Below are 14,472 nucleotides of genomic sequence, written 5' to 3' on the forward strand. Positions count from 1 at the left end.
AGCGTGAGATGTGAAAGAAGGAATTAGGGCTTGGACTAGGGATGTCAATCGGGCCAGCCCATCGGGTTTTCGGGCTAGCCCTATCGGGTTCCGGGTTAATCGGGTGCGGGCTAATCGGGTTGAAGGTTTTTTCGGGTTGTAAATCACCAACCCTAACCCTAAACGTTCGGGTTTCGGGCTAGCCCATCGGGTTGGAGGTTTTAAAGGTGTAAAAATAAAATTATCATTTGTATTACATTATTCTTAATGATCTAATGTATAATGTATAAAATATACATAAATATTAAATATATAAATTATATAGCCAAGCATGAAATGCAAAAATATAAAATATTCAAGATTACGACATAAATTAAAATACCGAAATCTAAATTATCAAATATATGATCTTTTGTATGCCTAAAAATATGAACAGGTCTCACACTTAAATGAGAAGCTCAGAAGACCATACAAACACTTACCACCCCAACCATCTCCCCCACCGCACCAGACCAAATATACAACATACAAATGCACACACCACACGGAATATCGAGCACATACTCATTCACTTTAGCTATCTATCCATGTTAAATGTATTTAAAACCTCATTGAATTTATACAAGAGGAAGTGTTCAGCATTTATCCAAGTTACATTTACTTGATCCCCATTGAGAATTATAGAATGGAAGAGCTCAGCAGAACACAATTACATCTCCTTCGTTTCATGCATAAATATTTCAACTCAAGAAACTACCTATAAATCTATAATAATGTTGCAAGTCCACTCATCTCATACAAAACGACACCATATTATGAATATATGAGGCCACTGCCAAAATTAGTAGGCCTAATCGAAGGGCAAAAAAATGGACTGCTAATTCAAACTCATCCGAAATAGAAAAAAAAAATTGAGTAAATAATCTATGAATAAATATTAAGGACTAAGGATGAATAATACTGCATAAGGATGAAGAGATTACTTATGAGTTATGAATGATTGATGGTGATGGCGAGCAGGTTCAGAACTCAGAAGCCGGCGGCCGGAGTGGTGGCGGTCTGCCGGACCTGGTGCGGCTGGTGCCTGGTGGTGCCGACTGCCGTGAACGAGATCTCTCTGCGAGGAGCTCGGGAAATCGGAGAGAATCACGACAGATGCAGAGCAGCAGAGGCGAACGCTGTTGCAGCCTGCAGAGACGCGCAGAGGCGAACGACAGGCGCGCGATGCCGGTGAACGGTGGAACGGTGGAATGGCGTGGAGTTGGAAACTTGGAGTTGGAGGAACCTTGGAGGCGCGCTGCTGTGCTGAAGCGTGAAATTCAAAACCAAAGCAAACCCTAAAGCTAAAATCATAATATTTCAATTTTAATTTTTTTTTTTTTAAAATTCGATAGCCCGACGGGCTGGCCCGACAACCCGCCGGGCTGGCCCGCTTCAACCCGACAGCCCGAACGGGCTAGCCCGATTAGCCCGATTTGTAATCGGGTTGTGATTTTCCAACCCTAACCCTCTAATTTTGTCGGGTTATTCGGGTCGGCCCACGGGTTTCGGGCTGCATTGACATCCCTAGCTTGGACTGTTGGGCGACTGGGCGAGGTCGCGGCTGGGGCGGCTGGAGTGGGGGCGGCGGCGGCAGGAAGGGGGAGGGGGGGTTACTTAGGGCTAGGATTGGGGATTAAGTGGGCTGGGATTGGGGATTAAGTGGGCTGGGGGTTACTTTGAAATGGGAACGGGCCGGCAGTGGGCTGGGATTGGGAGTAATTTAAAATATATTAATTAAAAAATCGGGTAATTCGGGTATACCCGATACCCGATTTTTTCACACCCTAAATACCCGACCCCGACCCCGATCCCGAATTTTTCGGGTATAGGGTACCCGATACCCGATTTTTTCGGGTCGGGTATCGGGTACCCGATTACCCGATCCCGAAATTCCCACCCCTAGAAAAAATGAAGACATATCACGTATGCACTTCGAGACTCTATTCATTTTGCTGAATTTAAATTTAAGTAATGGGGTTATGGAGATTAATTTTTTTTTATAAATAATATATTATCTTTATTTTGAAATAGCATGTATTTTTTGTTAGTTTGATAAGTTTTATAAAAATGTGTATTTTTTTACTCTTGAATATTACCCCACTAAAAATCCTTTAGTTAATTCAAATGAAAAATATCATTTAATTAGTTAATTAATTTATTCACAATTTTATTGCAAATCTCTTATTTTTCATTCTCAACATGACACTACAACAAAAAAATATGTCTTTTATCCCTGTTACAATACACTCACATAAATTAAAGAGTGAAAATATGAAAAATGTCATCTTTTATAAACATAAGTATTTTGTGTCATATTCTTTAAATACTCTATGATTTTGATGAATTTGTTTGATTTTTTGTGAAAGTCTTACACATTTGATCTTATTTGTTGATCGATTTGACAACTATCAATCATAAAAGTCAACGATTTGATATTTATCAGTCAAGAGTACAGATGATCGGACAACTATCAATCATAAAAGTCAACTATTTGATAGCTATTAGTTAAGAGTACATATAATCGGTCAAATATATAAGACTTTTCACAAAAGACCAAGCAAAATCATCAACTTAAAATGGTAAAATAGGTACTTCACATAATTTGGGCATAAAATGCTTAAGCTTATAAAGTATGACATTTTTCATATACAACCCAAGGAATATAACATTTTTGGCTCGCGGGGCCTGCAGCGCTCGCGAGGTCTCCACACCCGCTGGCTTTGTGGATTTCAACTTCGAGAAAATCACGACAAATTCTTGCTAATTCATTAAAAATCCGACCAAGAATTCATTCAAAATCACGAAGAATCGTGAGAATTCTATAGACTTTTAAAATCCACAGACTTTTAAAATCTACATAAGTCTTGAACTAATACACTTCCTAAATTAAAAATATACAATAAATAGAATTCTGATTTTTTATTTATGTTTTGGCAGAAAGAATCTTGGCCCGAGCGCTGGTTTGGATAGAACAGGAAGCGGCCTTCAATAGAGATTCGAATTACGCAACCATTGATTACTGCTCACAGACAAATTCAAATTTCCACCTAAAATCCACTCGATTTCTGCGAAATCCCCCCATTTTCGTTCTTAATTATCTTCTCCCAGAGCTGGAAGTCATTGGTCATCAAGGTATACCTCCTATGTATCTTTATGTTGAATTCCCGCACACTAACTGTTCGACAAAATGCGCCACCGAACCCGTTCGTCATTCTTCCTTTAAAAAGGTAGTATTTTGGCAGGTGAAGAATCAATAGCGGTTGCAGAATGTTGGTGTCGTTGAGCAACGCGATGGTGCTCTGTCCGGAGCAACAATGGGGAGCTGCAGCCAGAGAAGCATGGCCCTCTTCTGGTGGCCGCCGTGGAGCGATCACGTGCTCAAATAGAGGGAGCAACAGTTTTCCTCTTCGTCTCGCATTAAGGTGTTGGAAAAGAAGGGCATGCGCCGCTGCAAAAGGCTCGTGGGAAGACCCTGACGATGGGAGTGATGACAGTGATTACGAGGAAGAAGAGGAAGAGGAAGAGGAAGAGGAAGAAGACGAGGATGACTTGGATTATAGAAGTGATTGGGAGGCTAATGGGAATGATAAGGTTGTTGTTAATGCCGACGCCTTGTCTGTGAAACAGTACGAGGAAAGTCTTGTTAGAGGTATGTGATTTGGAGCATCGCATTACTTTTAGGGGCTAATTGTGTCCAAATACACGAACTTTTGCGTAATTTTGCTTTTGCGAACAAAAAGTTCCCCCTCTAAATGCATGAACTTTTCAATTGTTTTGGTTATCAATTTTCGACGAATTAACGCCATTATGACTAGTTGAAGTGACATAAACATCCAACTATATCGTTTAGTATATGAACCATTTAAGATATGTAGACATTTCAAGCGTCCACCTCAGCATTTATTCAGGGGCAATGAACTGTGAAAAATCATAACAACTAAAAGTTCGTGTATTTGGAAGTAGAATTTCAGTTCATGCACAAAACCAAGATTGAATGAAAGTTCGTGTATTTAAGCGCTATTATCCCTGACTTTTATTGATTTTTTGCTAATGCTTTTTACAGATGAGCAAAAGAAGTCAAATTGAATGCTTAACATAGTAGTAATATTTTCCCCCTTTTGGCGCGTTCACTATTCATGATTGATGAATACATGATTGAATATTTTTATCCTTTTTACTAAGATTTCTCCAACCCTATCCTTTCAATGAGATATGAATGAAGCAAAATCGACTCAAATGAAAAAAATTACTATTAAAGATTTGGATATATCCTAAAGTTTCAATTCATCTTAGTAAACAATGGATTAGTCATACTATATTAACTATTAAAGCTAATCTTCAAAAGTAAACCCCTTTGTGAATTGCAGATGTTAATCACATGTTGAGGCCGGAGGAAAGAGCAATTCTGGATCAGAACGAAGCTCCTAACCTAGAGATACTATCAACGGTAGATTGGAGTAATATTTTTCTATAATTATATGTTAGGTCGCCAAAGAAAACTCCCTTTTTAGTTACTTTCCATTGCTGGCTCCATAGTAGGTTCTTGATCACGTTGTGTGGCGCAGGAGAAATGGAAACCTATCCATACCTTTGCCCTAGCTGGACAGATAAAATTCATGGACGGCCTGCTCGAGAAGGGGTATGACATTGAGCTAGCTGATAAGGTAGGTACTTGTATTTCCACATCAGTTCTTGCTTGGTTCGTGCATTTGTATGAACGGAAGAACTTGGTTGGTCAGGATGGGTCGACTGCGCTGCATTTAGCAGTTATTGGGAAGAGAGAGGCCGTCATTAGTCATCTCTTGAGGAAAGGAGCAAATCCTGAAGCACGCGATCAGGTATATATTCAGAACTGTGTGTCTGGGATCTTTGAAGAGGTCCCTTGTGTCGTTGATTTTCAAGGCCTTTCTCGGATCTTGTACAGGATGGTGTGACTCCCCTTCATTATGCTGTTCAAGTAGGGGCGATGCAAACCGTGAAATTGTTGATGAAATACAAGGTTGATGTGAATGCTGCTGATGAAGTGAGTGCTGCGATGAATTTGTTCAATTCACGACCGATTTGAGTTCATCTTCTTCTTTTTTCCGCTTTCAGGAAGGATGGACGCCGTTGCACGTAGCCATGCAAACGAGAAACAGATATATAGCGAAGATCTTGTTAGTTAATGGCGCTGACATAAACAGGAGAAACAAGGTAATCTCGGGGTTCTCAGTTTCCAATTCTCCATAATCTTAATAGGACAATGCAATGTCTAATTTCCTCATTGTAAGAAAATTAACTGCCTTGCTGATCATAAATAGTGTTGGTGAATTCTAGGATTGATCATAGTCTTTAAGCGTTTCTTTGAAAATGATATCAACTTAGTTTTTTACTTCAAAAATCTTGAACTTTGGAAAAAGTTTGATTTATGTTCCGATTTACAAAATCAAGTGAAAGAATAATCAATCGCCTCGCCAGAATCTGCATTATTCAATATAAAATTGCAGAAAAAACCTTAAATCCTAGGAATCCACCTAAGAATTCACTACTCATCGTTGAGTCGCCAAATTTTGTAAGGCGGGGCATAAATCAATTTTTTTTTCCAAAGCTGAGGGTTTTTGAAGTGAATATATAACATTTTTTTAAAAACGCTGAAAGTTTGGGACAAAAACTATAAATACTATTCCCTGCGTCTATAAAAATTGTAGTGTGGTTTAGAGAGCACAAGCTTTAATATATGATTGAGAGATGCGTTTAAAGTGGAGAAATGAATCATCAAAGTTAAGCGGAGAAAGAGGCCCACTAAAGTTGATGTGTTAAATGATTTGATTTTTTTTGTAAATATTGAGTATGGATGAGATTTAGAATATAAGATACTCCCTCCGTCCCACTTCAAATGTCCCACTTTCCATAATGGGACGTCCCACTCCAAATGTCCCATACCTTTTTTGGCAATCCACTATCTCTCTATACTTAATATTGAAGCAATTTCCACCAACCCACTTTATCTACTTTATACCCACTTTATTTACTTTACACACATTTCTTAATCTCCGTGCCCAAAAGAAAGAAGACATTTGGAGCGGGACGGAGGGAGTATAATTTTTGAAACAGGAAAGACTACAATTTTCGTAGATGAATGAAACTGATAATAAGAGTAGAATTTTTGGGGATGGAGGAAGTAGTATTTGGTGTTTATTCGACAGTTGATCTATAATCTTGTGCAGGATGGGAAGACACCCCTTGATCTGAGCTTATGCTACGGTAAAGAGTTTAAGACGTACGATCTTGCCAAAATGTTGAAACAAGTTGCTGCTACCAGAAGCTTCTGAGATGTCAAGGCTTGTGCCACATTTGAGAATTTGAGTGTGCAAGATGGGGCCATGCATTGTTGGTGCACAAGCACGCGAAACATGAGTTTTTTTTTTTTTTAGATTTTTTTATGTAATAGATTGTTGTCTCATTGTTGGAATTATTATACTATGAAAAATAATATATATGATAGGATGTGATCGTATGTAGAAAGAAAAAGAAATCAGAAAAATGCTCAATGAGTGTATTATATATATAATATAAAATAAAATAAAAACGGATAAGTATTTTCAATCTTTTAATCGTCAAGATCTATAATAAATACTTATATCATTTTGATGAATGAATGCACTAGTTGGATAAGATGATAAGTGGAACAAAATGATTAAATTTATTGTGGGTGGAATAAAAATCTAATGAAATGATTTTTACTTAAAATAAGAAAGAATAAAGATTTGAGAAACGGAGTAAAATGATAAAAAAAAAAAAAAAAAAATTGAAAAACGGAGCTAGTTTTTTATCTCTCCCCCTCAGTTAACAAAAAAGAACCCCCAAAAAAGAGAGAGGGAAAATTCCACTCATTTTCTGAGTTGAAATTCCTCTTAATCACGGGAATACGAAAGGTGACAATTTTTCCACAGCTCTTTTTCTGCTGCTTTGTCTTAGCTCAACTTGGTTTCCGTTAGTTGGAACATGATCCCAAATTTTGCGGTGATTGATGTTAGGTAGGGTTTCCACTTTCAATTGCCGATACTGCAACTTCCACTTTCAGATTAGGTGAATGCTTATCGCCGCTGGCTTCGGAATCCTGCTTGGACACTCGTTGTGCAATTTGTTGCAGCAATCAGAGCTCTGAGAGAAGACAGTACAATGGGGGATGAAAAGGACGCCTTTTACGTTGTGTGGAAGGGGGATATTATTGGAGTCTATAAGAGCATCAATGATCTTGAATCTGTTCTTCGATCTTCGGTTATTTTTCCTCTTTGATTTCTCTGTGCTTCTTTAATTATTTCAGTATTTCTTTTAATTTGAACATTTTCACTGGTGATTTTATGTGTAACGGCGCGAAATTTTGTGTTTTGGTTTTAATCTATGCTAGGTTCTGTTTTATGTGGTGTGTTATTCAATGTTTTGGTGCTGTATGAATGAAGTGATTATGTGTACTTAACAGCGTACCACTTAGGGTGCGTGTACTTTGATGGAAAATGAGAGAAAAAATATATTTTCACATTTTTTCCACCATTTTCACATGTTTACTATGATGGAAAATTTTCTCTCAGGCAGGATGAAATATTTTCTAGGGCGGCCTTTTCACTCATTTTCTCTCCAATGTTGGATAATATTATCATAAGGTAGGGGTGTGAAAATATTTTCTCACCTTTTCCTATCCATCATTTTCCAATGAAAATTTTACCACCAAAGTAAACGCACCCTTAAGCTTAAAGTTGCTGCCGTCTAATAATTAATTAAGCAGAAATGTTACAACTAAAAAATTGTTACTATAGGTTGCATATCAAGCAATTACATGTAACTTATCAGGTGGTAGTATCTGATGTTCTGTTTTGAAGGTTCATAGACACGGAAATCTTGACTCAGCAACGGGGATTACTTGTTTAATGGCTGTATAACTCAAAGTGAAAAAAAAATTAGTAGGAAGTTTTTCGATTATGTTTTCGGATTAATTATGTATGTGCTTTCTTTTGTAGGTGAATGATACTTCTGTTCGCGTGTTCAAAGGGTATGGTTTGACTAAAGAAGCTGACGCGTACCTCTCGTCACACGGACTTAAGAATGCTATCTATTCTGTTGATGCCAGTGAAGTGCAAGATGACCGTTTTGGCCAACTTATCATATGCCCTTTTCGTGTTAGATTCTGGACCTACATGCAAAGTGAATTGCTTTTAATGCTTAAATCCTTTTTATTCTGTGGCTATATTTTATGCATTTGGGAACACTTACTGTGCCTTTAAGTGTTATAGTAGTATGGTAAGACTTTTCACATTTATTAACATAAGCTGCAAATTTGCTGTATGTAGGAACCAAATTCTTCTACAAGTAAATCATCTAGCAAGAATCATCAAGAGAAGAGGCCGCAGGTAATTTTATAAGGACTTGTGGTTGACTGAAGAGTTGAAACTTGAAAGCATGTGAATATGAATGTAGCTGGAGTTAAACTTGTAAATTGATCCACTCACCTTCTGCCGAAGCTTGACATTTACTCACTTTGTGTGCCTATTTGCTAGCAAGGCTTTCACTTAAGGACAAGACCAGCACAACATATTTTTTCATGTTTTTTTATTGTATTTGACGAGCTATGGCACTTTTACTCCTTGAAGTATAGATATAAATATGGATCTACTGATTCTATTGTGATCATTGAATATACTTCCAGTTCATATCAAAATTTGTAGGTCAATTTTGATTGATCTATGGGATATTTCTAGTCATCTGAAGAGATGTGCATAGTTTATTCATAACATCCGAACCATACCTTCCAGAATATCCGAATTTGTTCCTTGACTTGTTTCGATATGTGACATGGAGCACATGATATGGATCTTTTATGTGTTGCAGAATGCAAGGTTCTAAAGATTCTTGAACAGCATTATTCCATAGTTTCAGTTCAGATCTGGGTGATTAATTGCTGTCGTGATTATTTTCCAACAGTTGGATCTTAAATTCTCTCTCTCTCTCTCTCTCAGCAGGAAATAGTTGGTTCAGCTTCTTTTGCAGCAAATCAGATAAAACCTTCTAAATTAGACGATTTTCTTCAAGGTCTGCCAGTTTCTTCTTACTGCGTAAGTTGTTATAAGTCATTCTCATGTTTTGGTGGCCTGATTAGTTTGCTTCCCTTTTGTTGATTCCATTCCCTGAGGCAAAAGTTCAATTGAGGTGTTTCTAAACATACTTTGACTCACAACTCCCATTTCCGTTTATTTTCAGAGTTCCTGTATTATTGAGTTTGATGGTGCTTCAAAAGGAAACCCTGGACAAGCTGGTGCAGGTGCTGTCCTGAGATCAGCCAATGGGAGCATGGTACTTTCATCTTAATTGTGAATTCTATATCATTTTACGTTGACTAACTCTTTACGCTTTCTTCTCTCTCAACTTACAATTTTCAACCTTAAAGTTTTACCGCCAATTTTCTCTTTTCTTCTATCAAATTTCTCTTCTGTTACCTCTCTTCTTAATGTTGAATACACAATTATTTTCTTTTTACATTCTTTTTTAATACTCCCTCCGCCTCCCAAATAACTTCTTAGGAGGGAGGGGCACGGGTTTTAAGTCAAAGTTATTGATTGTATTGGAAGTGGTGAAAAAGGCGTTATAATTATTCTTGGGAGTAGTGAAAAGGTGTAATGTAAGAATAAATGGGGGTATTATTAATGATGGGGTAGTGTCCCAAAATGGATAGAAAATTATTTGGGAGACGACCCAAAAAGAAAAGATAGGAAATTATTTGAGGAATAGAGGGAGCATTATTATTATTATTATTATTATTATTATTATTATTATTATTATTTTGTTGGATTTCTATTTTTATGCTTTTTATTTACATATTCTTTAATTATAATAGTTATTAATGCAACTAAGGATAGTGCAATTTTATATGTTCATTTTAGAACCTTTTGATTTAAAGAATAAATTTTTAAAAGTAGAATTTTATTAATTTGAGATGAATAATTAGTGTATATGTAAAATATAGAATTAATAGAATTTTGTATATGATTTAAATTTATGTAATTTGTAATTATGTTTGTGTACGATTATTGATTTATTTATATAAACGTATTTGCTATTATCTTTTTAATTAGATTTAATATTAGATTGACATTTATATATATTAAAAATGAAACATTAAATTTGGTTTACATTTATATATTTTGTTTTTTTCAAAATTTTCATTGACATTTTAAATTTTTTATATAGAGTTGAAGTAATTATATGATATACTAATAACTAGTATTTTAATGTTAGTTGCATATAAAATAAACTAACTATTGTAATATGTTTATACAACAATTGGTTTATATATAAAAAGATCTCTGATTATGTCACTGTTATTATAATTCTACTTTTTTCTTTATAATTTAATAATTATTATATAATACTCATTAAATTTAATATTATGCTCATTGAGTTGATAATATTTTTATTATACATTACTTCAAATAGTAAAATAATACTCCCTTCGTCCATGAAATGAGTATCCATATTTCCTTTTTGGTTCGTCCACCAAATGAGTATTCATTTTTTTTTGGGTAAGGGTACCACATACAATCCACTCATAAAAATAACAAATGGGTACTCATTTCGTGAACAGATGGAGTATTTCAATTAATAAAAATTATTTTTTGTTATTAATTGAACTAACTCATAAATGGTGATGTTTTGGCATTTTTACATAGTTTGAATTTTAAAAAAATTATAAAATATGTCTTGGCCCGTGCATTGCACGAGAGAGCGTACTCCTGGACTAGTGCAGCTGAAAATAAAGTAAAATAGTACATGGGCTTCACGAAATAATTTATATCAGCTCACTTAACCTTCAAGCCCTAAATTTATATGTAGAATCCATAATACACAAGTCCAATGACAAGGAACATAATTTTGCCCAAAATCAAACTATTTTCTTTCAAAAAAAATTTGTCAAAATAATTCTTAACGTCCTAAATATTTTTTGAAACTCATTTTCAACTTAAGGGTGCAACTACTGGCTTCCTCGAGTCCACTTTTACATTTCTATACGCAAATAAATTCATTTTAAACCAATTTAACACAAGTAGAAAGTGGGGTGTTACAGAAAAATGTGAAGCATAAATCTTGAGTGAAATATTTGAATAGTCTGCAACCTCACAGAATGTGTTTATTGTTCTGATTTCTAACGTAAGAAGCTCCTTACTTTTTAAGCATGTCCTTGAATCTTGATAGGTATTTCGACTGCGTGAAGGTGTCGGAATTGCAACTAATAATGTTGCTGAATACCGTGGTGCCATTTTAGGCTTAAGATTTGCTCTCTCCAAAGGGTTCAAATATATACGTATGCAGGGAGACTCTAAGCTAGTGTGCATGCAGGTACTAGTGTCTTCCTTGTCCTACTTACGTTATCTCATGTAGAACTATAAAATGACTTGGTAACATTAGCAACAAAAGTAGTAGTGAAGGCTTACATACACTTAACACTATTTGAAGAGTGTTTCTTTGTCATGAATTCTGGGCATAATCTCTAGTCTTCTTTCAAGTAGTTATCTCCTTTTTGCTTTATCTCATGGACAGGTTCAGGGTCTATGGAGAACCAAAACTCAGAATATGGCTGACTTGTGTAAGGTGGCTAAAGAGTTCAAAGATCAGTTTGCTTCATTCGAGATCCGTCATGTCGAAAGAGTAAGTTAAAAATGTTATGACTTGATTCTTCCCTGCCTTCTTAATTAGAAAACTTCTGTGGAGGATTAGTTTAGTTACAGTTGTCTAAACTTTATTAAGTACCAACCAACATCTTAGGGTGCGTTCTCTTTGATGGGAAGGGTGGAAAATATATATTTTCACCATTATCCCACTCTTTTGACATGTTTTGTATGATGGATAAAAAGTCCAAGCAACCACTTTTCCCTTCTTTTCACTTCTATTCATGATAATATTATCATGGAGTAGTAGTGTGATAATATTTTACCATGTTTTCCTCTTTTGAGAACATGAGATAAAAAAAATGTGATAAAATTTCCCCCACCTCTCATGATAAATTTACAACAAAAGAGAACACACCATTGGAAGTGTTTATATTAACCATTAACATCTTAGAGTGTGTTCTCTTTGATGGAAAAGGGTGGAAAACATATATTTTTCATCCTTTTCATATGCTCTCTGTGGTTGATAATGTTCCTCGGGCTGCTCCTTTTCCCTCATTTTCACTCTAATTCATGATAATATTATCATGGGGTAGTGGTGTGATAATGTTTTTTCCATGTTTTCTTCTCGAGATAAAAAAAAAGTGGTGATAAAATTACCCCACCTTTCTTTTCCGTCATTTTCTCATGATAAATTTACAACTAAGGAGAGTGCACCCTTAGAAGCTCCCATTTCTGCTTGTGTAGCTAGAGTAGTTGCCGTACATCATATGGTATAGGTTTTCATGTTGATGTAGTAGTCATGCCAACTTTCTGGTAATAGTTTTGCAATCAGCAATCTTTGAATTATGTCCAAAATATTGTAATTTATGCAACTGCTGATGCTCTTCATATGCATTTCCTGGTTATTCTTACGGGCAATGGTCCATATGGATTCTCTATTTATAAGTTCATATTTTTTGATGGTCATGTACAACATTTGTTTAGTTCTTATTTATTGTAAATCATCAATTCTATCTCATCAATAATGCATACTCTTACATGTTCTCAGGAGTGCAACACTGAAGCTGACGCCCAAGCAAACCTTGCATTACATCTAAAGAGTAATAATCCCTTTAGATATTTGCCCTAGTTCCTTGTTTATCATCTCTCTTCATATACACTTTTGTGAAACTCACATCAAATTGTTTGTATCAGATGGTGAAATCCAAGTGGAATGCGACGTGAAGTGAAGCTCAGAGGATTGCTTTAAGAACATGGTGGTTCTTGACAAAAAGATGCTAATGGCCGCATTTATTGTTTTGAGGCAGACAAATTAATGTTGTAAAATATGGGGAAGATATCTTGAACCGGAGCTGCTCTTGAGAAGGTTATTTTGAAGCCTTTCGTCTGCGTACTGCAATCTTGTGTCAATTCAACTTGGTGTCTATCTAGGCTACATGTACTAGTTAAATTCTATTGATAGAAATATAGGAAGGTAAAATTGTGGCTATGATGGTTATGAGTTCCACTATTTTGTAAGGATATTATTTGGCTATGGAATTTGTATAATTATTTTACAGTTCACTATTTAGCTCTTTCGTGAATTTGAAATTGATACCAAAAAGAAACATGATTTGAAAAGGATGGACGAGTTCAGGAAGAAAATGTCACCCACCAGTTCTGTTGTTCAGTATGAGGCAAGCCTATTGACTTACTTCGAGATATTATATGTAGTTTTAGTGGTGGTTAATCGAGTTTTCTGCAGGTACATGGTTAACATATGTGCTGCTTCTCTCTACAGCTAACAAAGGAGCAGTGCCTTCAAATCTGGTGGAGAAGAGACAATGCAAAGCTGAGCTTCAAGTTGCAGAGTTTCGAGCTTCTAGGGTGAAGATTTCAGCTAATCTACATTTAAGTTTCATAGATACTACCCTTAAATTTTGTGAATGCTGTGCATTGCTGAACTCACTTTGTGCTAGGATATGAACCTAAGTGTGTCGAGCAATGGAACGCAGAGTCATTGCTACAAGACCAGCTTCAAAGTGTAGAAAAGGAGTTACTCCAATGGTGAGAAACACCCTGATTTTCAGGTAATTTCTGTGATTATTTTGAGGGAAAACTTCTGTGCATCAACTAGTAAAATGCTGATGGTTTGATGGTCGAACTCCAACTTTTCAAGTAATTTACACATGCATTCTCATCTTTCTGATTGATAACATATCAAGGGGAAGGTATATGCAATTTTGGGATTTGAATAACAATGGGGTTGATTTCATAAGATTTTAACTTGTTTCAGTGCTTTCCAATTTGACTGAAGATCGTGTGGTTCAAAGCATGGATAATAATAGTCGATTCCACTTCATTCGGTTCTTTCCGTTTCATTATTAGTCCATGTTTGGTTGGGTGTTTTTGGAGGTTGGAAAGGGATTCAATTAATTGAATCCATTATTTGTTGTTTGGTTTGGGTAGTGAGTTAACCATTACCCTTACTTGAAGGTAATCCAATCACTCAAATTGTTACCCCTCAAAATAGAGGGGAAACAAAAGAAAGGAAATCCCTTACTAATGATTCATTTCCATTGTTAAATCAAACACTTAATAAAAGTAATTGTTATTTTTTTACCATTTCACTCCTTTATTTGATTCCATTCCATTTCTATTTCTCTACTTGAACCAAACGAGCACTTATTATATTGCATATTGAAAGAGTCGATTTTCTTCTCGATCCATTAAATTTTGTTCAGGATTTGGTTATTCAATCTACCTACTAGTATAGATGATTATCACATAATGTTACACAAAGTTCATACTTTCTGCCTTAAGTTTGTACAAG

The 14,472-nt window shown here is 35.7% G+C and overlaps 2 protein-coding genes and 1 long non-coding RNA gene across 7 annotated transcripts; all 3 read left to right on the forward strand.

The window, feature by feature from the left end:
• The first annotated feature begins 2,861 nt into the window (after positions 1-2,861).
• On the forward strand, positions 2,862-6,535 carry LOC131008721 (ankyrin repeat domain-containing protein EMB506, chloroplastic-like). Of its 2 annotated transcripts, none has more exons than XM_057935737.1 (8): positions 2,862-3,153; positions 3,264-3,670; positions 4,389-4,468; positions 4,587-4,685; positions 4,761-4,859; positions 4,946-5,044; positions 5,116-5,214; positions 6,228-6,535. In XM_057935737.1, exons 2-8 carry the CDS (start codon positions 3,289-3,291, stop codon positions 6,330-6,332), a joined length of 963 nt encoding a protein of 320 aa, XP_057791720.1. In that variant the 5' UTR covers positions 2,862-3,153; positions 3,264-3,288; the 3' UTR covers positions 6,333-6,535. The 2 variants fall into 2 exon arrangements, with proteins under 2 accessions (XP_057791720.1, XP_057791721.1); XM_057935738.1 differs by having other exon boundaries at positions 2,937-3,153; positions 4,946-5,020.
• A 216-nt stretch (positions 6,536-6,751) lies between these two features.
• Positions 6,752-13,226, forward strand: LOC131008727 (uncharacterized). 4 transcript variants are annotated; one of them, XM_057935750.1, is made up of 10 exons: positions 6,752-6,935; positions 7,038-7,281; positions 8,019-8,177; positions 8,349-8,408; positions 9,015-9,110; positions 9,256-9,348; positions 11,245-11,388; positions 11,590-11,697; positions 12,709-12,760; positions 12,855-13,226. In XM_057935750.1, the coding sequence occupies exons 2-10, from the start codon at positions 7,183-7,185 to the stop codon at positions 12,887-12,889; spliced, it is 846 nt and encodes a 281-aa protein (XP_057791733.1). In that variant the 5' UTR covers positions 6,752-6,935; positions 7,038-7,182; the 3' UTR covers positions 12,890-13,226. The 4 variants fall into 4 exon arrangements, with proteins under 4 accessions (XP_057791733.1, XP_057791736.1, XP_057791735.1 ...); XM_057935753.1 differs by having other exon boundaries at positions 6,760-6,935; positions 7,042-7,281; positions 9,018-9,110; XM_057935752.1 differs by having other exon boundaries at positions 6,782-6,935; positions 9,018-9,110.
• A 116-nt stretch (positions 13,227-13,342) lies between these two features.
• LOC131008770 (uncharacterized) lies at positions 13,343-14,264 on the forward strand. The gene is made up of 2 exons (XR_009096346.1): positions 13,343-13,526; positions 13,619-14,264. It is a non-coding gene; the product is annotated as an uncharacterized LOC131008770 (long non-coding RNA).
• The last annotated feature ends 208 nt before the right edge of the window (positions 14,265-14,472 follow it).

The sequence above is a fragment of the Salvia miltiorrhiza genome, chromosome 2, assembly GCF_028751815.1.
Source record: "Salvia miltiorrhiza cultivar Shanhuang (shh) chromosome 2, IMPLAD_Smil_shh, whole genome shotgun sequence".
NCBI lineage: Eukaryota > Viridiplantae > Streptophyta > Magnoliopsida > Lamiales > Lamiaceae > Salvia > Salvia miltiorrhiza.